Source organism: Triplophysa dalaica, chromosome 1, assembly GCF_015846415.1.
Source record: "Triplophysa dalaica isolate WHDGS20190420 chromosome 1, ASM1584641v1, whole genome shotgun sequence".
In the NCBI taxonomy this organism is placed as follows: domain Eukaryota; kingdom Metazoa; phylum Chordata; class Actinopteri; order Cypriniformes; family Nemacheilidae; genus Triplophysa; species Triplophysa dalaica.
This window is the reverse complement of record NC_079542.1, coordinates 29,550,646-29,577,248: the sequence shown is the minus strand read 5'-3', so window position 1 is coordinate 29,577,248 and position 26,603 is coordinate 29,550,646. Positions and strand designations below refer to the sequence as shown.

General features: G+C 38.4%; 3 protein-coding genes across 12 annotated transcripts in view; 2 read left to right on the top strand and 1 right to left on the bottom strand.

The window, feature by feature from the left end:
• arhgef11 (Rho guanine nucleotide exchange factor (GEF) 11) overlaps positions 1-14,061 on the top strand; it is a 32,393-nt gene extending 18,332 nt beyond the window's left edge. For 6 of the 7 annotated variants that reach the window (XM_056731402.1, XM_056731567.1, XM_056731324.1 and 3 more), the window contains 19 exons: positions 4,303-4,506; positions 4,857-4,904; positions 4,987-5,135; positions 5,536-5,676; positions 6,205-6,281; positions 6,411-6,536; positions 6,757-6,874; positions 7,736-7,914; positions 8,061-8,136; positions 9,208-9,384; positions 9,899-9,980; positions 10,118-10,195; positions 10,290-10,324; positions 10,674-10,835; positions 11,069-11,299; positions 11,809-11,883; positions 12,563-12,870; positions 12,956-13,091; positions 13,332-14,061. In XM_056731402.1, the coding sequence (XP_056587380.1) occupies positions 4,303-4,506; positions 4,857-4,904; positions 4,987-5,135; positions 5,536-5,676; positions 6,205-6,281; positions 6,411-6,536; positions 6,757-6,874; positions 7,736-7,914; positions 8,061-8,136; positions 9,208-9,384; positions 9,899-9,980; positions 10,118-10,195; positions 10,290-10,324; positions 10,674-10,835; positions 11,069-11,299; positions 11,809-11,883; positions 12,563-12,870; positions 12,956-13,091; positions 13,332-13,390 (2,461 nt within the window). In that variant the 3' untranslated portion in view covers positions 13,391-14,061. The remainder of the gene's footprint in view (positions 1-4,302; positions 4,507-4,856; positions 4,905-4,986; positions 5,136-5,535; positions 5,677-6,204; positions 6,282-6,410; positions 6,537-6,756; positions 6,875-7,735; positions 7,915-8,060; positions 8,137-9,207; positions 9,385-9,898; positions 9,981-10,117; positions 10,196-10,289; positions 10,325-10,673; positions 10,836-11,068; positions 11,300-11,808; positions 11,884-12,562; positions 12,871-12,955; positions 13,092-13,331) is intronic. The other variant, XM_056731481.1, reaches the window with a different exon arrangement.
• Positions 1-26,603, bottom strand: part of LOC130408433 (GTPase IMAP family member 7-like) — a 124,447-nt gene that overhangs the window by 31,792 nt on the left and 66,052 nt on the right. The window lies entirely within an intron of this gene.
• On the top strand, positions 15,110-26,006 carry vangl2 (VANGL planar cell polarity protein 2). 4 transcript variants are annotated; one of them, XM_056731882.1, is made up of 8 exons: positions 15,110-15,269; positions 18,764-19,018; positions 22,224-22,347; positions 22,619-23,226; positions 24,126-24,262; positions 24,375-24,510; positions 24,595-24,838; positions 25,184-26,006. In XM_056731882.1, the coding sequence occupies exons 2-8, from the start codon at positions 18,948-18,950 to the stop codon at positions 25,442-25,444; spliced, it is 1,581 nt and encodes a 526-aa protein (XP_056587860.1). In that variant the 5' UTR covers positions 15,110-15,269; positions 18,764-18,947; the 3' UTR covers positions 25,445-26,006. The 4 variants fall into 4 exon arrangements, with proteins under 4 accessions (XP_056587860.1, XP_056587795.1, XP_056587656.1 ...); XM_056731817.1 differs by lacking the exon at positions 15,110-15,269 and adding an exon at positions 15,497-15,657; XM_056731678.1 differs by lacking the exon at positions 15,110-15,269 and adding an exon at positions 15,713-16,024.

Below are 26,603 nucleotides of genomic sequence, written 5' to 3'. Positions count from 1 at the left end.
TTTTTATGAAGTTTGCATTTTCAGTAGGGCTACAACAAACGATTACTTTGATAGTCGATTAATCTAGCGGTTATTAGACCGATTATTAGACTAATCATCTATTATTTCAATGACTAATCCAGGGCTCTAGACTAACTTTTTGCACTGGTTGCACTGGTGCGCCTTACTTTTTTTCTTGGGTGCACCAGCACAAAAGTTAGGTGCACCCAAATTTTAGACCGCATCGCATTTAACATTTACCTGCTTTGACCAGTTCACTTTTGTTTAATGTCCATATGGGCAAAATTTACTTGTAAATGTTTATCTTACAAACTGTTCAACATCCATCCATCCATTTTCTGCCGCTTATCCGAACTACCTCGGGTCACGGGGGAGCACTGTTCAACATTAAGTTCTTTATTTGAAGCACAAATTTACAAGAAAGGTAATTTACTGAAAAAGTGTTGGTGCTTAAAGTGCTTCAGTGAAGTGAAATTTAAACTTAAAAGATCTAAAGATAAATGGACCAATGCTTGAAGGCTCTGTGTCGGAGCATTGCTTATGATTTTTGGACGGATCAGGCCTTAAATTAACATAATTTACGAAAAAGTTGTGAATTGTTATTTTCATCTTCTCTTATCATCCCCTTCTACATTCACTCTGTTTAACTAACAGCATTAGTCTCCTCACCTCTCTGTCTCACTGCAGCACACGCATTTTCAAACGTACACACCAGAGGTTGCGCTAGTGTTTTTTTTTGTCCGTCATTTTGACTAACATGCTCGTAAAAACTCCGTCATAATCTGTCATTACCCATCACTATGGTTCAAGGTGGTGCTAGGTGCTAATTTGTATGTTCGTGACGTCATCACGCTGTACTGGCGTCCCGGAACTTGTTGTATTGTGATACAACCGAATGCCCAATAAAGCCGTTACAGTTTTTGATACCATATTCAAGCCCTTTCCAAATCACTTTTTATTTTGCTCATATCTTGTGTATTTAACAAAAGTTATGGCTGATGTCGACTGAAGCGCTGTGATTTTTAGGAACGGAATTTGGAGTAAATCGTGTTTAAAGGTCAATGATGAAATTAAAAGCACAACAGTCCCGTATCACAAGAAAAAGTCACTTTCCAGTGGTGAGAGACTTACTCTATTAACAATTTATTTAAAAAAATCCTAGTGTTGAAGTCTATAAAAATACTGTACAAAACCGTTTGAATAAAACGAAAGTAATGAAAATGGTGCATCGCACATTTAAAGAACGAGAGCTCTGACATTCTCACTACACAAGGAAATTAGCAAACATTACGGACAACAAATAATAAGCAGTGAAGCAAGTTTTACGTTGTTTATCTTGTGTTTATCTAGACTTTTGATCATCTCTTGTATGTTTTGCGATCGCGGTCCGGCTCGCGTGAGGAGCGGAGCGGTGATAACTCCTGGTGCTGCAGACTGGGAGCTCCGTCAACTCACGAAAACATTGTATAAAAAACTTTTCGTGACATAGTTTACACAGGACTGGCGGGAAATGTGCATTAATACTCCTTCATTCTTCATGTTATGTGGTTTACTTGGATAGGTGAACTGTCTTTCCCGCGTCCCAGCGCGACATCCGACGCGTATGTCAAGTCAGTAACAATAACAGGTGAAAACACGCAGGTTGCTTTTCGAGCATATCACGCTGAAGGGAAATGGGGATTTACAAATTGCCCTCATTGTAATCCGACAAAAAGAACGGACGGCCATCAGATTTTTCCGTCACGGGTGAAAAATCCGTCAATGACAGAGAATTTTCAGTTAACGAGACCTCTGGTACACTCACGTGCAGGAATATCTGGACCACAGCCAATCAGAGGGGGGTCCGCCCCTCACTATCAATGATTGGTTTAGACCACGATATGGGTCTAACGTGTGTCTGTTATTGAATCACAGGAAGACTTTCAGAGTTGCGGATACTTTTTTCCCCCGAATGGCTGATCGCACCGGTGCGACCTCTGATAATTTTAAGTCGCACCATTGAAAAATAAGGTCGCATGTGCGACCAAATTAGTCGCACTCTAGAGCCCTGTAATCGGTCATTTTTAATGATTATTCAGCTTTTGCAACTAGTCAAAACATTGAATTATACATAAATTACATAATGAATAAAATCAATTCAGCTTTTAAATTTGTTTTAATGAACTTAAACCAACTGGTTACTCTCTTTAAGTTTGCTGATTCTGTCCAACTCGATTCACACAAATATTCTCTACAAACTTTTAAATACAAATAAAAATAAATAAATAACACATTAAGTACATTACAGACCACATTTTTTTTGGAATGTAAACAAATCTCTTGACAGAAGCATTAAGCAGCATTTATATGAAAACAGTTCAGTTTAACTCTATCCCCGCCAGCCTTTTTAAAAAAAGTTGCCAGCCTACGCCAGCGTTTTTGAACATTTTCACATAATCTTAAAGGCTCATATATTCTGTAAAGAATATATGGACAAAGAATATGTCCAATGAAAGAACAGTCTCTGCTTTTAAACAAAGGAAACAGTATTCTTCCATCTTAATTTATTCTTTTTTTATCACTCCGTAGATGTAGGTAGGTTTCTTAAAAAATGCATCACTTTGATTAAACAGCTGAGAAAATTAAAGTTTTTTTGTTAAAGATTCTGCCCAGATTACACTCAGAACAATCATTAAAAACCGATAATAAATATACGTTCTAGGTTCTGGGATTCTGTACTTTTCCAAAGGTGTGTAACAGCGCCACCTGCTGTATAACATTTCAAACACTGATTGCCGTAATAACTCGTCTTTGGCTGGGAACCGTTTATTTTAAATGATGAGATAACTCGTCAATGGCGGTGAAAGAGTAAATGAAAATTAGCAAGTAACAGAAGAAAATATAAAAAAATAAGACTCCTATCGCTTAACGTCCCTCTCTTATAATCATTTTCCTCTCATGTAATACCTAATAGTTTTATAATAATCAAAACAGGCTTGACTCCTAAGCTCCAAAGCTTTATACTTTGCAAAACAAGTAATAACATTACTGTAATTATATGATTTTTGTTATTATCATTACTATAATTATTGCATTCTCTCATAAAAATATTTACCGCTTAGTTAGTTAGTTAGCTCTAGATGAAGAACCGTCACATCTCTCCTGCTCCAGGATGTTTCCTTTTTAAATGCTCCAGTATGCAGGTTGTGCTGCCGTGAAAGGCAAGTTCCGCCTTGCACACAACCGCATTTTTTGTTTTCAATTTGGTAAAGCTTTCCCACACTTTACTTGTTCACATTCGTTTGTACTCCGCCATAATTCTCGCTGTGTGTCTTCTTCTACTGCGATAGCATTCGGGAAGGCTGCATTGCACTCTAGCGCTACAGTGCCGTAGCGGTCAAATTGTGATATTGCAGGCCCTTAAATTAAGTCACGTAATCAAACGACTACTCGACAACAAGAATATTTGTTGACAATTTTTTATTGTCGACAATGTCGACTAATAGTTTCAGCCTAATAGTTTCAGCCCCCATAACGTTTGCAAACAAACAGCCAAAATGCATAAGAAGTTTTTTTTTCATGTTGTGAAAATGTCTGCATGCAGAAACTTTTTGACATTTCATTGTGGTAGTCAGACAAAAGTTTTATTCCACTTTTTCTACTTTGCCACACTGTTTTCAAGACCAAGTCGGCAGTGATGCTAGTTTGGATTTTTTTGCTTTTTCGCTTTAATAAATACTATGACGACATTGCTTGGACAACAGCATTTAAATGTAGCATGGGCAAAACATTCTCGCATTTTCGTGTCGGTTGTATAACTGGTTGGCATTTCTTTTTGTCTTTCTAAACATGAAAGGGATACTTCACCCAAAACTGAAAATTCTGTTATCATTTACTCACCTCGAGTTGTTCCAAATCTTTGTTTTGATGAACACAGAGAAAGATATTTGGAAGAATACTTTTAACCAAACAGATCTTGCCCCCATTGACCCCCATTGTAGGAAAAATGTATTTATATTTTTTTGGTTCTGTTGACCACACAAGAAGACATTTTGAAGAATCTAGGACAGCAAACAGTTCTGGGGCACTTTTAACAACCATTGTATTTATTTGAATGGGGGAAAGATCTGTCTGGTTATAAGCATTCTTCCAAATATCTTTTTCTGTGTTCATCAGAACAAAGAACTCGAAGATGAGTAAATGATATAATTTTCAGTTTGGGGTGAATGTATCCCTTTAAGCACTTTTTTAATTTACAGGTTGAGTCAGTCTATAACCCGCACATAAATAAGCATACATTTATATGTGTTTTTCTATTCTCAGTTTAACCACATCGGTGCGTTTGGCTCGTAGTGAGTCATTAAAAGCTCAGGGGGAGGGGCGGCGACGAGGAGGTGGAACAGGGTCAGAAACTGTTCCACGTTCCAGGAGTGATGTGGATATGGAGGACTGCGAGGAGAGGGAAGGGCCGAGTCTGAGGCTGTTACATCACAGCGCCTCGTCTTCAGTGTCCAGCAGCTCAGCTCGGTACAAAACACGCAGACACATACACATTGAAAGATTTGTAGATTGTGCGCACAACAGGAACAAGTACAGTATAAACTTGGGCTTGCCATTATAGCTAAATGTCGTGATTCTTACATACCTGTTTAAACATGTTTAAATGATAAATGCCAGAAGAAAAATGCAGTTGAAATTTGGGGACAATCACAGAATATTTTCTACATTGTTTCTTCATCACAAATATAAAAAATTCTTAGGAAATGCAAATTTAAAGTTTATTTACATCCTTACAGTACTTATATTTAATCATTTTATTTAAAATTATACCGATAATAACATGAATGATACATCACCCAACACACCTTCTTCTTCAGATCCCTGGAGAATCCAACACCACCTTACACCCCTCGCTCCCGCCGCAGGTGACTTAATGCAGCATTTGCTTGGCCACAACATGTTCTGATTCCATTTCTCACCCTTGTTGTCAAACATCTGTGTCTGTAGGAGCGTGGACTCTCCTGTGGCTCTGCTACCCGATGCCCCTGCTCTGGAAGAGGAAGTGATCGACTCTCATAACTGGCAGGAGACAGTGGAGGCACACGTGCTGGCATCTCTAACTTCACGTGAAATAGACAGACAAGCTGTCATCTACGGTACAAAACTGTTGTGCTCTTGTTTACGGCTATACACACAAAATATCCTATCAGTGCATATGTGCCTTTTACAGCACACTCAACATCACCATGAAAAGTGTAAGTGAAGCTGAACGGGTTGAGCTTTGTATTAGCAGCAAAGATTAAAGGGTATCATAGGGTTTGATTCCTAGGGAACAAGCTGGACTCTTATAGATGTGACAATTCCATTATGGAGGTAACAATTTACTTACCTGATGATTGACAACCATGCCTTAAAACACCAACAACAAAATGTATTCAAAACTTTGAAAAGAGCTCTCACATTGTTACATAAACCATCTATATAAACTTTAGGTTGACATTTGCATGAAATTTCCCCTAACCATTTATTTGAATTGTTTTCTTTTCTGTGTCACAGAGCTGTTCACCACAGAGGTGTCTCATCTGCGGACTCTTAGGGTTTTAGATCAGGTGTTCTTCCAGAAGATGCAGAGTGTTCTCAGTCAAGAAGAGCTCTCCTGCATCTTCCTGAACCTGCATCAGGTCTATGAACTACACGGTGAGTGTGGGACAAATTTAAGAATTCATCATTTCAGACACGTTGACTTTAGTTCTGTTTATACTCGAACATCGGACCTACGCCGTAGCATACGCAGAGCCGCATTCCATATGCCATAGCCTGAGGCTCACCTCTCCAAAAATGTAAAAACACGTCAACTCCACGTGGATCGCAAGTGCTGGGATTGGTCTGTTTGAACCCCTCCCTCAGGTTAAATTACTCTGCGATAGCCATGTTTACTCGAACGCATTTCCGAAGGAATTATCTAAATAAAATATTTGTGCTTCTGAATTAAACATCTCAAATCTGCAACAAAAGGGACTCTTTACTTGCCGCTATTACTGCTAATGCTTCTCAAACGAGCTTCTTCTTCTTCAACTCTTGTCTTGGTTACACAAGCAACAAGCACGTGGACCCTGACGCCTAGTGGTCATTGCCTGTCGATGCAGACAACAACGTAGAAGTATAAATAAAAACGTACACGTACGAGTATAAACTTACCTTTACTGTGTAATTTCTCCCTCTTAGCAAGCTTATGCGAGTCCATGAAGAATCGCAGGGCATCTGTCATCGTTCAGGGCATCGGTGACCTCATGCTGGCCAGAGTAAGTTTCTTTTGTAAAATTGAGAACCAGCATTTGTTTGTCCTTGCTCAGATGTGATTGCTTTTATAATTAGATGAGAAATGTGAGGTCTGAGATTTTGCTGTTTTATTGTCTTTATTTGTGTGCTAGTTTGAAGGGGAGGCAGGGGACCAGTTTCAGGAGCAGGTGTCTCTTCTGTGCAGTCAACAGAGTCAAGCGCTGGAATTGATCAAAAACAAACAGCGCAAAGACCCCCGGTTCGCCCACCTAATACAGGTAATTCATTTAATTGTATTGATGATACCTTGTTTAACAGATATTCAAGTACAATAGAATTGGGAATCTATAGGCGCCATGCTGGTTAGAGCCACCTTAAACATTCATACAACAATTGATATTTAGAGGTAGATTTCTACAGTAGTGTTCTGAAATGCATAGCGATATTAAAAGTGTTCAAAAAATCACTTATACACACATAAATATCTTACGGTTATAGGAATGCGAGGCCAGTCCACACTGCCGTAGGTTACAGCTGAAAGATCTCCTGGTTTCTGAAATGCAGAGATTGACTAAATATCCACTACTGCTGGATAACATTATCAAGCACACAGAGGGTAAGTGCACACATAACTAAAATCATACACACACTACCTACATACCTATGACATTAGTATTATTGTTATCATCAATTCAAATTAAGCTGCTTTTTAAATGTTTTCTGAAGTCATTTTGAAGTATTAGCCGGATTTTTACATCCGAAAACATTATAATGTAGAAGCAATATTCAATAGGCAATAATCTTTGTTTTGACTTTTTTAAAGTCAATGTAGTGATAGGTGTATGTAAATGCCCACAGTTTTGCATATTAAAGTGTTTTTTTTGTTACTTTGAAAACAATAAGGGTCATTTTGGTAAATGTATAAATAATCACTACATTAATGGTGAATTTAGTATGTCAAACGACAAGAGTATCAGATTCAGTTAAATTGACAGTCTCTATGTGTCTAACTGTGTTGTGTTTAAAAACAAATCACCAGTGACTGACTTAATGACACATCTCACACAAACTTTGCTAAAAAGAAACGTTCATCCACACTCCAGGTGTTAGGATCACAAGATAGGCAATGTAAAGACACTGCACGATTCTGTATCTATCAAGATTTAATAAGTGCTATCTGTAAAATTAATCTTGAATTAATTTGATTGTTTTGTGTTTTCTCTTTTATTTTTAAGTTTTTTGTTAAAGCTGATATTTCGCAATATCCTTAATACTAAAACAGAATCTGACATGAAAAGTTTTGGCAGCTTGGTTTCAGTAAAAGCTGTTTATAGAATCTCATGGCATCTTTTATAGCACAATGCCCGCTTAGATTTCAAAGTTTTCTCTTCCAGGTGTCAATTCAAACCCATAGAACTTCCATTCTTGAATTGTTATAGATGTACTGAAAGATTGTTTTAATAATCTGTATCTGCAGAGAGTTCTCCGGACCTGCAACTGTTGCAGAGAGCCCAGGCGTGCTGCCGTGGGATACTACAGGCCGTCAACGAGGTCGTCAGGGAGACCGACCACAAGAACCGTCTCAGCCAATACCAGCGCAGGCTTGATCTCACGCCCCTGGAAAGACAGGCTAATCCTGTTGCAGCACAATTTAAGGTATATACTTTGTCTGCGTCAATCACGCATACTTAAAATTGTATGTCTTTTTTATTAAAGATGGTCACATTGTTCGTATTGCCTCTCTTCAATGTCTCCCACCCTTTTCATGTTTTCCCTTTTCTCTTTACCTTAACCTTCTGTAGAATCTGGACCTCACCACTAAGAGAATGATCCATGAGGGTCCCCTCACATGGAAAGTCAGCAAAGACAAAACAATTGGTAAAAAACACGTTAACATATTATGGCATAAAAAAATGCATGCAATGTTTAAATTATCTATGACCATTTTTTATATAATTAAAAGACTTTATTACTACAGACAATGCAACAGAATACATAAAGTGCCCTCCACTATTATTGGCACTCTTGGTAAACATGAACAAAGAAGGCTGTAAAAATAGTTTCTCCTTTTGATCTTTTATACAAACAAATCTACAAAATTACAACATATAATTAAAATCCTTTTTTTGAAAAGAATCACATTATACACCTCGGTCACAATTATTGGCATTCTTTTTTTCAAAACTTTCTGCAACCTCCATTGGCATGAAAAATAGCTCTGAGTCTTTTCTTTTATGTCTGACGAAGTTTGAGAATATATGGCAAGTCATCAGAGTCCATTCCTTCTTACAGAATCTCTTAAAATCCTTCTAATGTTGGTGCTCTCTTATCTTCAGTTCATCCCACTTATTTTCTATAGGGTTCAGATCAGGGAACTGGGATGGCTATTACTGGATGCGATTAATCGCTATTAATCATTAGACATCCCTGTAGTATATGCATGCACGTACTACAAGCCCTAATAACTATAGATTCAAGATTCAAAAAAGCTTTATTGACATGATAAAAAAAATTACATTGCCAAAGCACAGAAAAAATTCACTGGAAAATGTTTTAAATTAGGTAAAAACATTCTGCACAAATCCAGATTATGATTAAAATAAAGTAAAAGTATATAATTATCTATATATACATATCAGTATAAACAGAAAAAGAGCCAAGCATTGATGAATATAAGAAGAGTTTGATTCCAAAATGAGATAACTCAATTTTGAATTGAATTAACTCTTAATTCAAAAATCACGTTTCTTATTATGTTTTTATTGAGTTTTATTGTCTTAGTAAGCTGTTTTTTTTGTTATAATGGCTTAATTCAAAACAAACCAACTACAGTTTAATTTATATTAATTGGAATGCAAAATAAAAAAACATGATTTTTGAAAACCTCCTATCGACGTCTGCTAAAAAACTATTATTTTCCGTTTTTTTGTGTGTGTATTAATGTCACAGAGATCCAGGCATTGTTACTGTCAGATCTCTTGGTGCTGCTTCAGAGGGGTCCAGACGACCGGCTCATCCTGCGCTGTCCATCCCGATCGGTGGGTGGGGTCGGTGCTACAGACCCCAAAACTCCATTCTGCCCTGTCGTCCGTCTTGACTCCTCCCTTGTCCGACCAGTCGCGACAGGTGAGATTTAGGAAGTCACACGTCAATAAGTAATTTCGTGTGATCAGTTTAAAATGCAGTCATATGATCCTCTTTGTATTGCTGAGGGCTTGTTAATGGTCTTTAGGTTTTTTTGTTCGAAGTTTCATATTGTAGCTTTAACTTTTTGTCACCTACAACTGATCCAGATTTAAATGTGTTCAAACATTAATGTGTAAATTTAGCACGACACGCTGAAATTTCTTTCACTTGTTTGTTGCCACTATGGCTTTTTATAATAAATGCTGGTTCCAGAAACACACACACAAAATATGGAGATTGTATGACATATTTACTGGCTTCTGACTTATTTGTGGATAAGTTCACCCACAAATAATAAATATTTTGTCATTTACTGGTCCTCATGTCATTTCAAACCTGTATGACTTTTTCTGCAGTACCGAATTGTATTCTTTTTGTGAACTATCCATTAGAAATAGATGCATTAGTTTCGGACAAAGTTGCACATAGTTTTTTAACTTTTTGATGTCCACAGACAATAAGGCTCTGTATGTAATTAGCACGTCAGAGAGCCAGATCTACGAGCTGGTGGCCGGTACATCTTCCGAGAAAAACATGTAAGTCAAACAGGTTCTATTATTTAAGTGGTAGCATGTGCCGCATAATAAAACAGCCTTTGTAAGGCAGACTATTGTGGAATAAAAGTAATTATTTGATAATGTCAGAATTTCCTGTGTATTACTTTGTGTCACAGCTGGAAAAACTTGCTTGAAAAGACAATCGCTTCAGCCACTCAAGGAGCAAACACGACCAAACAGCCATCTCCAGCACTGTAAGTCAGCACTTAACCGGGACATGCTATGATCGATTCATACCAGTCAAACACTCCATCGAATAACATATATCTCCTTTCTACTCCGTTTTAGGACCTCAGATGTGCCTTCGTCTGCCAATCCATTAGGTAAGAGCAAATTTGATATGTCCGTTTAAAAACTAGGGTGTCATCTGAAATCAAAATAAACACAGTTTGCTTCATGAATAAGTGGTACTGATCATGATTCATCTGTGTCATTCTAAATAATGAAGAATTTAAATCAAAACATTCTGTAACACTTGTAACATGGACTGGGAAAGGAACATAATGAAAAGATGTCAGCCTAGCGTGTACCAACTCAAACAAATTTCTTCAGTAGAATGGAATATACTTTTTTCTGTTAGGTGTTTGTTAAATTATAAGATAAACGTGTTTTGAATGTTATTACGTTGTTTTAATGTTTACCAAAAATAACTTTTTCTTTAACTCCTGTTAGACTTTTCACTATCCGAGGGGTCTGTGTCTCTGGCACCGGACTCGGTTAGCGATGATGAATGTTCTGTCACACCAATCGACAAGTCTGTGGCATGTCATCATGAGGATGGGGAGAGTTACCTCAACACAAAAGCTGGTGTTGCAGAAGCTGCTCTTCAAGATGGTAAGGGATTGTTGATGATCTCACATAGTCTTGCCCACCAGATAAATGTTTTGTGCTTTTGATAATAACCTAAATGTGTTAGGCTCATGACAACGTCAACATTTTTTTTCTTAATTAAGAGTCAGAGTCTGGCAACAGAAGCAGCAGAAAGAGAAACTTGATCAAATGCAATCGTCTGGGTTTCTCGGTTAATGGCTCTTACTTGGTTTTCCTTCATTCCTCATTTTCTTTAGTGAAAACCCTGCGACAGCTCATCTTCAGGGATCTTGAGGATGGGTGGAGTCAGGATTCAGATGACACACCCACTAATGAAACGGCCACAAATGAAAGTCCTTTTGCAGATATGCTAAGGCTAGATGTTTCTGACCCGGACCTTAAGGAGAGCCCTAGCAAATGTCTGGAGGACCATGTAGATGCCCCCCCTTTAGAGGTGGTGGTACCTACTGTTCAGGTTGTAAGAAAAGGTAAATTTGTTTAAGGATGTTACACAAAAGGAGAACATTAAACTTCACATTTTGAATGTTGATCAGTTGAGATGAATGATATATTGGTGATCGTATCAGTATCGACAATCTCAATCGATTTAGCTCAATATTAATGACAGAAATTACATTTTCTAAATTGTGCTTTAAATTTAACTTGAATTTTATAAAGAAATGGATATTTGATCTTTTCCCCTCTTTCGGTGTCTTTGCATGTGCTCAGAACTTGCTGTGATTAAGCTTGTGTGATTTTTAACTCACTTCTCATTTTTCTTCGCTTTACTTTTTTACATTACACGTGCAAACAATCCTCTCTCATACATGGACACATCCGACATGTTCTTATGGCTTAATTTATTTGCTGATAAATACATGCACGAATACAAATACTCTACGTGCATTTGTTTGCAAAATAATTTCTGCTCACTGTCTTATTGCACAAAACCTACTTTCACTTCGACACACATCTTTTTCCATTCTGTCATTAACAGTTGTGGGTGTGGGCTCTTCTATACCTGATGAAATCTCTGATGATGTCACCTCCAACCAATCCTCTGAAGAAAGAGGTGGGGCTTATATACAGTATTATATATTACTCTGGGACATGCATTCTGGGCCTGTTTTCTGCAACCAATTGCGACTCGTCTCAAACTTCGTAGTTTTGATTTCGGTCTCCTTTGACTGAAACTAAATCTCGTCCCGGATTATATTACACCATTTTGAAAACCGGCCCTGAATGATATGAATACCGTCACCCTTTCTTTTTCTGTTTGCATGTTCTTATGTAAAAGAGACTGTGCTGAAATAAAAAAATGTAACGTGTGACCATGAACAGTGTGACTGTACTTTTAAGACATGAAATAATTTGCATGTGTAAATAATTATTTAAAAAATATGAAAATAGTCTTTTAAGAAGTGAGGAATTCCAAAATATAAACAATGAATTCAAGAATGTCTTATTTACATTTATATAACATAGTACAGGTTCATAATTAAAATACAAAAATACAAATAATGATACGGCCAGTGTAATTATTAAAAAATATAAAAAAATGTAATTACCAAAATATAATCTGCATATGCTAAACTGTCTCCACACTAGTTCATCAGACTCCGAGGTGTTATTGATTTTAAGTACAGTCAAGCCAAAATCACAAAAAATTAAATGAACAGAATACAGGCATGCTAATACTGTGTGTTAATGCTGCGATTTATGGGATTACGTATCTGAATTTCTCATTCCAGGGAACATGTTTTATCTGGTAATGCCCAAAGAGCAAGCCGGTGCTCTCACAGATGAAAGCAGCACAGATGAGATCAAAGACGTATCTGAGAACCTTGAGATTCAGAACTTGTCCTCAACATCCTTTTTGGAAGAAAAAGAGCAAGATACTCCTTGCCTCTCTCCAACAGACCAATCACTGCCTGACAACCTTGGTCACGGAGAAGTGCTTAGCCAATCACAAGTTAGCACCCAGCGCCACATGATCAAGAACGTGGATGAGATCTTCCACACGATTGAAGAGCTCATGAGAAAATTAAACCATCTTAGGGTAAAAGGCACTAAAACATGTTCACACAATAAAGCAATTACAAAAATACTCATATTTTTCCTGATTTGGTGCTTTTGATTTGTAGAACATTGAAGCAGACCATTACAAACTCCTGAAGAAATTAAGCAGGCCAGTTTCGGATGATAACGCGTCAGGTGACCTTGTCCACATGTCTCCCGCAGCAGTCAGAAAATCATCACTAGACCATGGAGCCGGCAATGGTGAGGTCATTTGTGTCTCTAAAACAGTATCTTTGCTACTTTGCATCACACAAGTAATTTGTCTGTCCTTGGTGAACATAAAAGTGCTGCACATAAAAGCTTAGCAGCATTTTAACCAGGGGATATGAATACCCCGCACAATGTAACAGCAATAGAAATGCAAACTTCTTACTGGGCGTATCCATGTGTTGTATTTCAGCATATATGATTTGCTTGTAATTCATTTGTTCATAAATTCAGGTAAAGAAGGCATCTCAGTAGAATCGGCTCAGCCTGAAATCCAGTCTACTGGGTTCTGATGTTTTATCGTTGGATCATTTGAGGATCTTCATCTTACATGCACAGACACAGACTCGTGTGCCCTGCACTCCATCCTGTAGTCCCCTTCCCAGCATGCCTTGCACCTTGATGCACAACCAGGTTGAATTGTGTGTCGTTTGTATTTATCAGAAATTCAAGACTTAAGACAGATGACCTCTGGCCTGCATTAAGAAAGAGAGGGTCAAGACTAAAGGAAAGTGAGGATTCTGTGAATGCACTGAAGCAAGAAAATGGAATTGAAGTGGTTGCAAATGGATGGTTGAGGAACAGAAAGTGAAATGAAGGTGGGACATAATATAAAGCAAGGCTGAAGACAGGAGTGTGAAGACATTGAAGGAACCCACAGCACTTTACCTGCTGAATCGATTTCTCTTCTGTTTAGACAAAAAACTCAAATTCAAAACAAGCACCAGATTTGGCTCATTACGAGCCCTTTCATTTTTCATCAAAATAGCAACACTGGCCATTGGTCATTGTGTGTGGATAGATGCTTTGACATTCATTGTTCTTTTGCACCGAGACCCCTTTGTAAATGATATGGCGCAAACAAGGATGTCGCCTGTAATTCATAGAGTAACAATGCGAAAGAAGGAAAAAACTGAAAAGATGAAGGCTTTGTGCTATGGAAGAAATAAAAAAGTGAAATATTTGTATTTTACTACACACATTTTTTCAGGAGGGTAACTGTTATCACACAGCCCAACCCATGACTGGAACAGGACTTGACTCTTGTTATCATCACATATTTATGAAATCTAAAATATGACCTGCAAGCTGACACATTGTTTCCTGTGTACTACTGTGATTTTTTTTCCACGCACTGACTATTTTCCATTGTTCAGTAGTAGCTCAATGGGTGCTTGGAACAAATGAAGGGATCGGGAACTTTAAACTACGTTTGGAAACAAACATTTGTAATTATTTAACATGTAAACCTAACCTGCTAAAGTTTTGTTTTTATTGTTTCTTGGTTTTATCGGGGGGGGGGGGGGGGGGGGGGGTTGTGACTGGAGAGAGCTTCTAGCATTGATTGAATTCTAGGATGGTTGCTTGTGTGGCTAACTATTCTGTAACTCAGGTGGAGGAATAGACATTTTATACCCCCTTCCCAACTGTTTTCATGCTTTTTATTTCTTTGAGTATTCACGTTCCATGTTAATTCATACTGTGTTACTTTTGTAAAAGTATGCTGCACAATGAAACCGTTCACTCGTGCAAACTACTGTATGTACATTCACTCATGTAATATAGCGTTCGCAGCCTGTTTGTTTATTTTCTGTAAAGCTCTAGTCGTTTCTTGGATTTTTATTTTTGTAGATAAGACGAACGACAAAAGATGTGTAAATTATTTTCTCTCCCTCTTTTTAAAATGACAAGGTTGTTAGATGCACAGAAGGAAAACAAAAACGCATGTTAAAAGTTTTGTGAAATTAAAGATGTTTCAAAAATGTGTGTGCTTTGAAGTGTACTTTTGGTGGCTTTCTCTTGTGCAAAATTGAAAATTATGTTTACTTCAATTGATGTTTTACGTCGTAATGCATTGACATTCAGTCAATTTCCTGACTCTAGTGGTGTAAGGGGTTGTCGGGGGGGTGAGATTGGAGATGTATCCTGCGGGCCTGCTGCTGGATACTATTGTGAGATTCAGGAGAGGCGGAGCAGGAACGTGGGGGAGGTCGGGTCGACTCGAGCGGCCATTCGGGGCGTGTATCGGCTCAGGTTTGAATGGAAACGGAAATATGCGAGTTTCTGTGAAGAAAAAAAAACACGAGAATTAGAGCCCGCAGGACAGAAAACATATTCATCCATCCGGAGCGCTCAAAACAAGAGGAGAAGGATTTTGCTCGTCTGCATACTGTAAGTTTATAATGAAACGAGGGATTCTTTAACCTTTATTGCACCGAATGGATTATTGTTCTGAATGGGATGCAGATGTGAAGGGCATCGTGGAGATGCAGAAAGTATCAAAAACGTAATTTGCGTAGGTTTTTCCTCAATATCCAATTCGGATGTGTTTGTAAATGATATAATCGCTGGGGTCTGGAGTCGAATTACAAATTAAAAGTACGCGAGAGTGAGTTATGGACATGCAATGTGTCTTTTGGGAAATTATCCTCTAGGATTTGCTTGACTTTTAAAACCGTAAACCGAGCAGCTGATGCAGGTTTGATGAAGCTGGTTTGTTTCAGAGCTTCCCCCGAACTCTCCTTTGTGTCCACCCTCAAAACACCCGTTGAAAGAAAAGGTACGCCTCGTCGTCCCAGACGGTTTTTAATCTCTTCTTTTTTAATTGCCATAGATATGTGTGGATGCTTCAAACGTGTTTCGTTTTTAGTGTTTGACTATGTCTCTGTTCAGTGATATATTCACCTTAGGAAGTCAGATTCATTTTAGTGAATCGATTCGACACTGTTCATTTCAAGGAATCGTTCGAGTCATCGTTTTAATGTGGAGCTAACAGTGTCCGCGCGACTTTTACATTTTCAGTTTTGTAGTGAAATTGAATCCGGTGAGTTCGTTACAGTCGAGTTAATAAATGCGGTTTAATAGTCATTCGTCGTGACAGCAGCTGTTTAATAATGGATGATTATTGGACAACGCCAGAGGTGCAGGTAGATAATGTGAAAATGGTATGGCAATTCCTTCATTCCACACCTAAAAGCATTGTATATGTGTAACTTTCTAAACGTTTATCGGGGTTTACTAATAAAATCGATAAACAAAATTGGTCCTAGTTTTGATCCATAATGTCTACCTTTTAATGTGGTTTGTATTTTGTTTTGTTAACCGCATCACAAACTTGTGGGAACTCTCGCTCTCCCTTGTTGCATTAATGCAAACGCCGTGTTTAGTTCTTGGTCTATTAAAGCAACTTTTTCTTGATCAGTAAGTACATTAATTCTTAAACGTGCAACACGTACACGTTGACTTAAGCATGTTTTATCTTGTGTATACGATGCATTTGGGGTTACTTTGTAACTGTTACGGTAACATTTGGTGTCGTCGTAATGAGGCCCAAAAGCCTGGATCTGTCGTAGGGGAGGTGGCGGAAGTGTTGCGCGTGTCAGCCGTGGGTTATTGACGCTGCCAGTCCGAGGCTCGAGGCCTAGCTGGGTGAGCTCAGATGTCCCCAGTGCCGTCTCCTAGGAGACCGTAACCCGAGTGTGGGTTGGAAATACTAAATGGACGCACATTTAAAAAAAAAAAATTCAACTTTTAAAATTAAATTTATTTTCAAACCGAATAATCTTTTAATTTTTACATTGCGTGCAATGTCATTTATTGTCTGAGAGACTGTGCATGTGTGTTTACTCAACTGTGTTGTTGATTAAATAGGTCAGATGACAATTAAATAAAGGGTAACTGTATATTCCTAGACAGAATACACACCTGGGACAGGAGTCATAAATCACAGATGCCACGCCTGGATTCAACACCCAGCTTAACATCTGACGCATTATGTAGTTTTAAAGAGAAAAAAAAATGCTAAACTTTTCCTAAGTTTATATGAATGGCGATGCTTACTTTGAAATAGCAGACAAGGAAATCGGATATAACAATAGCCAAAATGTATGTTTGTTATTCTTTATTGTTGAAAGTATATCACACCTGCACTTGAAGGGGTTATGAGCAGTTTCCTCATAAATTTCCACAGCTGGAAATACTTGTAATCATCTTTAAATGATGATGAATAATTCTACATTTTAAAACCATAAGAGATTAAATAATTCACATTTGCTTTGGTTACATTTATAATTCTTGAAGTGATTTCGATAGAGAATCTAAACAAAAATACTATTCCTCACAAGTATTGTATTGAGTTTGAATTGAAGGAATGTGACAGCAGGAACATCTAGCGTCCATCCTCAGACTGATGGGTGACACGTGTTCCAAATCTTTCCTGGACAAATGGTGTCACTGATGGTCTTATCAGCTCTGTAAACAACTCCCGACAGCCCACACACACACTGAGACAGCGTGTGTTTGTTTGTCCTTAAACACTGTCTGTCTCTCTGCTTCTCACATGATTCTTATTGAGACAGGAGTCTGAGAGAGCTTTGGGCAAAAATAGACTGGTGGTGCTTCATTGGGATAATCAAATTGAGCAGTTATTCAGGAATGAGCAAAAACAAAATAGTGTTGCATTCGAGCCATAATTCCAGAGTAGCATATTTTTTCTTCTTAAATTATCCATAAGTTAATATCAGCTTTCATGGGTGGTTTGATGTGTAAAGGTTAGGTTTAGTCTTGGAAACGAAGAACCCACCTCCCCATTGACCCTTTATACATACCCCTGTATTCATTCCCATAGTAACAGCCAAGCTCCGTTGCCTTGGAGATGACAGGCGGTGGCTTGAGAATGTGTGTGTGTTCTTGAGTAATGAGTGTTTTATGGAGATTGAGAAGGATATGAAAGCTAGTGTAGGGCACTTGCCGGAGCTTTGCAACAAAAAGCTTTTTAGTAAAATGAGCTCATCTGTCTCTAAAACATGATTTTTAAAGGTTAAAATAATAAGACATTTATTTCATATTTTATATATTAACACAATAAGCCTTGTTCATAAAAGCAGAGATGTCCCTATCAAGTTATCTGTGACCCAATTTGAGATGTTGAGTTTCTGCTGATGCTTGGTACACACTTCAAGAGCTTTTGTTTTTATATAAACATTTATACATTGGCCCATAGACATAAATTTGCAAGTGCATGTTTCATAAAAACGAAGTGGGAATTCACAACCAACCCAATTTTCCTCATTTACCGGAGTGATTTTTTTCCCAAACCAGTAAAATGAAACCACGTGTCCCTGCCTCCATGGCTCATGTATCTTGCGATTTCATTGGTCAACTCTGTTAATACTGTAATATGTTGTATAAATGAAACCATAGCAAAGCATCGAGAGCTTCAAATAATATTTTCAAATTTAAAATGGACCAAGTAATCTGTGCCATATTTATTAGTTATTTGTTGTGTTTTCTTTATTTCCTGTCTTTGATTTTTCCATTAATAATTCTGTGTATAGATGTCAGTTACGTCCAGTGTTTTTAATACCTCAAATCTTTATGTATGTTCATATGCAATGAATGGATGTAAAATACTAAAAGCCGTTTGGTGGACGCAACACTAGTTCGTGAACGCCATCCACCAGTATCTGATCGTGGTGCAGTGGGTTAAGCGTGTTATGACTTTGGTTGCTTTGAGATGAGAGACCCGGGTTTGCTCTTAACTTGTTTGGGGGGAAAATCACGCCATTCACCATCTTTACACATTTCAGACATCTTGCGATGCCTTTGTTGAGTTTCTTGTAATAATCAAGCAACGGTTGTATTGTTGGCTTTTGTTTTTCCTGCAGATCAATACTCTCCGGTCATTCAGCCTCCAAGATAGATTCTCTCAGGAGTAAGGTTGAACTGCTGAAGCTGCCGTTGACCCTGTCATCTAAATCCATCTCAGAGCGCAAAACTCAGCTGGGCGCAACCACAGAACGCTCCAGGGGTGGAGCTGGGGTCCACAAACCCCGCCCTATAGCCCCAGATATGGACAACGAGTCACAATACTCTGGCTATTCTTACAAGTCTTCCCATTCCCGCAGTTCTCGCAAGCACAGGTACACATACACATGTGGTCTTAAACCAAAAATGTTCTTTGATCTCAGTACATTTGTTTGATTGCATTAACATGGTTACAGTTTCTTTACAGTTTCTCTAGTGTGTTTGGATTTATGTAACATAAAGACAATTTTATCATCTCATGATATGAAGACTTGTATTAGTGGCCAAAAAATATGCTTCATTCTGAGTGTGCTTTATGGTCATCAGTTGTGTAATCTAGCCTCTGTAATTGTGTAATCAGACGCTTAACACTTCATGCCTGACTGCAGTTAGGGTTTTACCGAAAAAAAGCGATTGGCTAAACCTTTTAAGGTTTTAATTCTGTGTGCTGGTGCCATATTTCATAAAAGTTGTACTACAAAATAAGGCTGTCCTTCACTGTCTACTATCAAACGTAGAATTATACTGGCATTACTATCAGATCACATCAAAGTGTTAAACTTCATCATTATTCAGCTTTTGAGGATTTAAAGGAACAGTTCACTTTAGAACTAAAATGTTATGATTTTTTACTCACCCTCATGTCATCCACGACGTCCATGTCTTTATTTCTTCTGTAGAAACTAATCCAAAGTTGTTGGACCTTAAATCAGGTTGCTCCCCATTAAATCCATTACATGGAGGAAGATCCAGAAATTATTGGAATACGTATCCGTTGGTGCGTTTGAGGGCGGGCCTGCACGGCAAAATGTGAATCGTGTAAATCCGGATCTTAGGCGTCTACTCTAGAGTGTCTGAAACATCTTTGGTCTAGGACCTGCATTAGTTTGGCCAACAATAATCAAGATTACGGTTAACAACGTAATCTTTTTTCGTCCTAGGGCCAACCAGACACTGCATCGTCTTTTTTTTGATCCAACCAGAATCAATATAATGGCGTCCTCTTTATTTGTTCCTTTGGCCAACCACAATCACATGTTTTAAACGTCATGTTTGCGCCCGTGAAAAGCATTGCTAAAAGGGACGAACGCAAAGTGTCATCTCGGATAAAGAGAAAAATCAAATTGTTATTTATTATTCAGATCAGCCGTGTGATTGAATTGCCTATGTTATGAGAGACCGTTGCCATGCTTTTGAATTTCCACTTCTAGAGCTCTGCCCTTCCAAGTGAGTTCGGCACTTGGGTGCGATTTATATTGGTCCAAAGCTTCAGTCTTAGAAACTGTAGTTTACAGATGATATTTAATTATTAATTCAAAGACTGATCAATTCGCTTCATAATACATTAATATGTCATCAGGAGCTGTGCGGATTACTTTTTTATTGCATCTATCTGCTTTTTGAACTTTCTTTTTTATGAAAGCTCGTAATAACTCTTATAACTCGCATCAATCAGGTCCTGCACTATCTCTCTTAATAACTCGTTTAATATCAGTCCCACAGTTTATATTCTCAATCCTGCATGTTTTAAAGCCGAAACCAAATTGTCAGACCCGCAGTCGCTTTGCTTCCGAAGGAAGGTCCACCTCTCAGAAAACATTGACCAATAAAGATAATTTTTTTTATGTTTAAATACTACTTGGAGCATAAGGATTGCAAGAGGAGGGCAATGTATTATTTTTTTATAAAATCTCAAACTAGACCAAAATCCATATTTTTCACCTTTTCCTGTTGCTCAAAATTAAAGCCATGTGATTGTCTGCTGCTCCATAGGTGTGTGCACTTGAAAAACTTGTGCAGGCCAAAATACTGAAGAAATGACAATTCCAATTTAATTCTAAAGTGTTAACTTCTAACTGTTCCTTTAAAGGTGTGAGAACTGTGCTTGTTTATTATTTTATACTCTTATATGAGGTCTACTTATGATGTTCGGATGTTTTTTACATCTAAAATGATCAAAATCAATAAGTAATAGACCAGCTCTGCAAACGCTCGGTTTTAATGGGAGTGCCACATTTAAGACACTTTAAAGTAAACGCCGTCGCTTTTTATTCGATTGCAGTTTATGTAGTTGGAGGCTTCTGTGAATTTGGTTCGAAACGTAACGTTAGGTTACACATTAGCACCATTCACATGCATTAGTTTTATCTGGAGACCTTCTGTGATTTATAAATGACCTCCGCACATTAGTATTTCTTGTGACGCATTCGCACAAGATGATTTTAATCAAATTTACTGACTTATTTCCCGGATGTGATTGCAAGGCTTTGCGTATAGTTTGTATAGCCTATAGTTGTATTGGGTTTAATGAGGATAATGACCGTACCTGTCAGCATTTTAGACCAGTGATCCCGAACCGGACAAAAGATCACCGCGATCGCAGGTCTCAAATGTTACGAGCGTTTCCATGAGAAATAAACAAACAGGGGACTCCCGGTAACTTATGGATATCACCCAGCAGCCTGAAATAATACCAAAACACTTTAAAGCAGCCTCCATTATTCACAAACGGTGTATAAAACATTGAAAAATTATATATGAGCCCACCAAATCACAGAGATGCCGATTCGCACAAGCTTAAGATCACAGATAACCTCTGCAATTAATACGAATGACTAGAGGTCCCCAGGTAATACTAATCTTGTGCAGATAGTGCTCAGGGCACAACAAGCGATCTCTAACAAAGCAATAGTGACATATAGTACAAAAATGTTTCTCGCACATAATTTTACTCATTTTAAACTCTCCACAAATTCAGTGTCGACATCTGCCTTGTTCACGAAGGAATCCTTTAGAGAAATGCATGAACAAACGCCCCATGTTTTTCCCACATGAGCTGGAACGTCTTTAAAAATAAACTTTAACCACACATTCCGAAGGAAGGTTATGCAGCGACTGTATTCGTCCACAACCAGGGGTGGCACAATATTTTGCTATCTTTGTTTGTTAATTGTTTGCTCTCTCTATCTGGTTCAGCGCCAGTGGTTCTGTCATGCGCGAACCGGTGGGCGGGGCTGGAGAAGTAGTTGTTGATATTTTTCTGTGGAGGTGGTGTTCAACCTATAGATGGGTGCATTCCAGGCATAAGCTTGGCCTGTTGTCAATAACAGATGTAACAAGGGCGTTTTCAGTTCTGACACTTACATGACGTTCGCATGAATTTGATTCCCGCTTATATAACAAAAGCTTGGGTTAAAATTGTCTCCTTTAATATTTTATTATTGTGTTTTTTTATTGAATATGATGCCTTTGTTATGTATAATTTGTATAGATTGCCTCTGCATTATGTAACCTGACCTCTCATTAACTGTTGTTGTTTAGGGACAGGAGAGACCGGCATCGCTCTAAGAGCAGAGACGGCAGTAGCAGAGGAGACAAATCGGTTACTATCCATGCACCCGGAGAACCACTGCTAGATGCAGAGTCTACCCGTGGAGATGACAGGGTTGGTACTTTTAGATATGTGTGTGAAAAGCTGAACAAATTTGCAGCATTGTTAACCAAAAATGGGTTTGGGATGATGACCAAGAGAAATACATTTGGATGCTTGGATGCAATCATTACCTTTGATGTCAGAAACTGCCAACTGGGTTTCCACCAAAACACACATTTTGCAGCATAAATTTTTTGACTATTTAAAATATTTTTGAACATCATGTTGTTATTTCCCCTCTTGCAGTTGCACTTATACTCGCTATCCTTTCGTTTCTCCTCAGGATGACAACTGGGGTGAGACTACCACCGTTGTTACTGGTACATCTGAGCACAGTGTCTCCAATGAGGACCTCACTCGGGCATCCAAAGAGCTTGAGGACTCTTCACCATTGGAATGTCGCCGTTTTGCTGGTCCCATCCTGAGTGGCATTTTGGGTTTATTTGCCCTTCTGACGCCTCTCGCCTTCCTCCTGCTGCCTCAGCTGCTGTGGCGTGACTCTCTGGACCCCTGTGGGACCCCATGCGAAGGACTTTATGTCTCTCTCGCTTTTAAACTACTCGTCCTACTCATCTCTTCCTGGGCTCTGTTTTTCCGGCCTTCCCGTGCCACGCTACCGCGATTCTTTGTTTTCCGCTGCCTCCTTATGGCTTTGGTGTTCCTCTTCGTGGCCTCCTATTGGCTGTTCTATGGTGTGAGGGTACTGGAGCCGAGAGAACGGGATTACAGGGGCATTGTGGGTTACGCAGTCTCGTTGGTGGATGCACTGTTGTTTATCCAGTATTTGGCTCTGGTGCTCTTGGAAGTGAGGCACCTAAGGCCGGCTTTCTGCCTCAAAGTGGTGCGTACAACTGACGGAGCCAGCCGCTTCTACAATGTGGGCCATCTTAGGTGAGTATGTTTGTGAAAATGACAAATTTTGCCATACTTAACAGCTCTGTAGCTCAGTTAGTGGAGCGTTGCTTTTCATTTGATGTGTGATATGATGACATGTGATGACAGTGCATTGTTAATGGCCAGAATGCACATAGTTTGACACAAACAACAAATTCATATTTAGTAACTAATTCTCCTTAAAAGCGTGATATCTGTGTATTAAACGCAACTTTCCAAAAATACGCTGCTGTCAAGGACTTTTTCTCCAAAACACAAATAAATAGTATTTAAATGTACTTTTGTAAGTCACTATTGATAGAAGCCAAACGTGGATCAATGCAGCTTTCATGAAGAATAATCACTAAAATCCTTCAGGTCGCGCGAGTTGTTGAGTCATTCCTGAGACATGCATGACCAGAGACTATTAAACGTTCTCTTTCTTACTCGTATAAACACAAGATAACGTCAAAATTCCCACATTAAAAAGAAACCCTGTAAAGGTATTTAGTTTCATGAACAAACAGTTGGGAAACAAAACACATGTTTGTTTCAGTATATTGCAAGGGGCAGCAGTATAATAAAGAGATCTGTTAATAATGTTCATCAAACAACAAAGGATGGGCCCAAAAACACTAACTGATTTTAAAGGAATTGTGTCACAACAAATAAAGGAAGAAAGTAGCTTTAAGAAAGATGTGCTTTAAACATGGAAAAGTGTCGAAAGTTTATATATACAATACAATAATTAAATCATAAACAATGATTTGTATTAATATCTAATTGATTTATACATGTATTAAAAAACATTTCAATGAAGTTTTATAGATTCTTCAACGTTAGGTAAAGCTGTAAATAATGTCACAACATTATAATATGTTAACTCTGAATTTGTGTTCTGTTTTTTTTATTCTCAGCATCCAGCGAGCAGCAGTGTGGGTTCTTGATCACTACTACACTGATTTCACTGTTTACAACCCTGCTTTACTTAATCTACCCAAGTCCATCCTCTCTAAAAAGATGTCTGGATTTAAGGTGTACTCCCTTGGAGAAGGTGCAGAACTCCTTTCTTGCATTAATTTTTCATGCTTGCTTTTTAGTTTTTTCCCCAAAATCTGTTTTAAAATCGCTATTTAATGAATATTAATGTTTATTTTCTTCTACAGAGAATAGTACCAATAACTCGACTGGTCAGTCTCGTGCTATGATCGCAGCTGCCGCCCGCAGAAGAGACAACTCTCATAATGAATACTATTACGAGGAGGCGGAAATGGAGCGCAGGATCCGAAAGCGCAAGGCCAGGTCAGGGTCCAGAACTTATGATATAACTATTTGAGCTTGCCATTGCAAAGAACATTTGCTAACATAAGGCGTTTGTCCTTTCAGATTGGTGGTGGCAGTAGAGGAGGCGTTCACGCATATCAAAAGGCTTCAGGAAGATGAGGTCGCATCATCGCCCAAGCATCCCCGTGAGGTGATGGACCCTCGGGAGGCAGCCCAAGCCATCTTTGCCCCCATGGCACGAGCCATGCAAAAATACCTGCGAACCACACGACAGCAGCCTTACCACAGCATGGAGAGCATCATTGCTCATCTGCAGTTCTGCATAACCCACAACATGACACCGAAGGTAAATAAATGGGCATCAGAACCCCCTTTGGATGTGTTTGCAATCGAAAAAAAAAAATGCTATTCATGTATACTGTTCAAGATTGAAACTATCTTCTGCCAGGCTAATTAATCAAGACATTTTTATATCTAAAATTGGGTTAGCAAAATAACTAGATACAGATGGCTTACAGTTTTAAATGTTCATTGCATACTGCATACCTGTTCACAAACCAATTAGTACATTACTTACACTTTGCGTTATGCAAAATAGTAACATTCCATTCTGAACATTGTTTTGTAAAAAATACACTTTTTTTCTTCTTTATTTGAATTGATTACTTGATTCTCTTCATCTTTTCATCAGGCTTTTCTTGAGCGTTACCTCAGCCCTGGCCCTACAATGCAGTATCAGAGAGAAAATGGTAGAGGGCGCCAGTGGACTTTGGTAAGCGAGGAGCCCGTGACATCCGCATTGCGTCAGGGGCAGGTGTTCTCCCTTCGTCGTCTCGATTTTGCTCTGGTTGTCACTGTGACACCCCTCCCCTTCCTCAACCTGGGAGAGGAGTTCATTGATCCCAAGAGCCACAAGTTTGTCATGCGGCTTCAGTCTGAAACCTCTGTTTGAGAAGAAAATGAAAGCAAGAGGACTAACACTAATGGGCGACTGAGGCCGATCCATACTAAGGGCAGCACAAAAAAAGATTGCTGGACTGAGGGAGAGAACCACTTTTACTTTTAAATATCACTTTTACATCTTTTAAATTACTTTGTATTTTTTAAAACTCTGAACTGCCTTTAAACTGTCTCTGGACTGACTAACACATATGCATTTCTGCTGTGAATTATGTTTATCGTATATGATGTCACATATCAGTTCCCATTGGTGCTGAGGGGTTACTGCACAATACCAGCGATTTATAAGAAATTCTAGGTGCCATAACATGGCTGCCTATAACACTACAAACAATAGAAACACCTTTCAAACCCCTTATTTGTCACTCAAATGTGATACAAACACTGTAAATGTAGCGATAAAGGTTGTAGCTAATGTAGAACACTCAAGTGCTTTACTGTTTTATTACTGTGTACAACTGGGGGTCCAGGTCACAATGGCATGTATGTTTGTAAATCTACTCGGCATAGAGCTTTGTATCTGTTGGGAATGTAATTTTAAGACTTTGTATGTATCTTGTTTGCAGTACTTGTCTTTATTCTCATAAATCAAGAGGCCTTTACATCAATCACTTACCTTTCTGTTGAAGAGTGGTTGTGTATACCACCAAACAAACTGTCCCCTTTTCAAAAGGTGGGAAAAGTGACTTTTTATTCCAGTTGTGTTTGGTTTGTTATGTAGTGTAAGTCTGTCGCACATGACCAATCAAATCTAACCTTACAGAAAATGCAAAACTGTGTGCCAAACTGTTATATTTCTGCCTTCATTCTAGCTGTTACTATGCACACGCGTAGCTGGACGGTTTTAAGTCAACCTCAGATTTAAGGGTAGTTGAACTGGAAAGTCCCATGTGCTTAACTAGTTCCTCTGCTTGTGACAGCTTTGGGTCATTGTAGTTTTTCACTTTACATTTTGTACATAAATACTTCTCATTTTATACGAAGGAACCTGGAATTGTGTAGGTTGCTTTGAGGTTTTCAAAACTGTTTTTTTATTATTAGGCCTGATGCATGCATGTAGGCAAAGCAGTCTTGTAGTTTTTGTAACGTTTCTTTTTATCCTTTTGTATGACAGCTAAGCTAATCTTTTAACGGTTTTCCCTAAAAATGGT

Bases quoted from the DNA above. Each gene is read 5' to 3' on its own strand.
- vangl2 (XM_056731678.1), top strand. From the start codon at position 15,996: ATGATTATTGGACAACGCCAGAGGTGCAG. The intron at 22,348-22,618 runs GTTGGTACTTTT...GTTTCTCCTCAG, and splicing joins CTACCCGTGGAGATGACAGG to GATGACAACTGGGGTGAGAC. The intron at 23,227-24,125 runs GTGAGTATGTTT...TTTTATTCTCAG, and splicing joins TACAATGTGGGCCATCTTAG to CATCCAGCGAGCAGCAGTGT.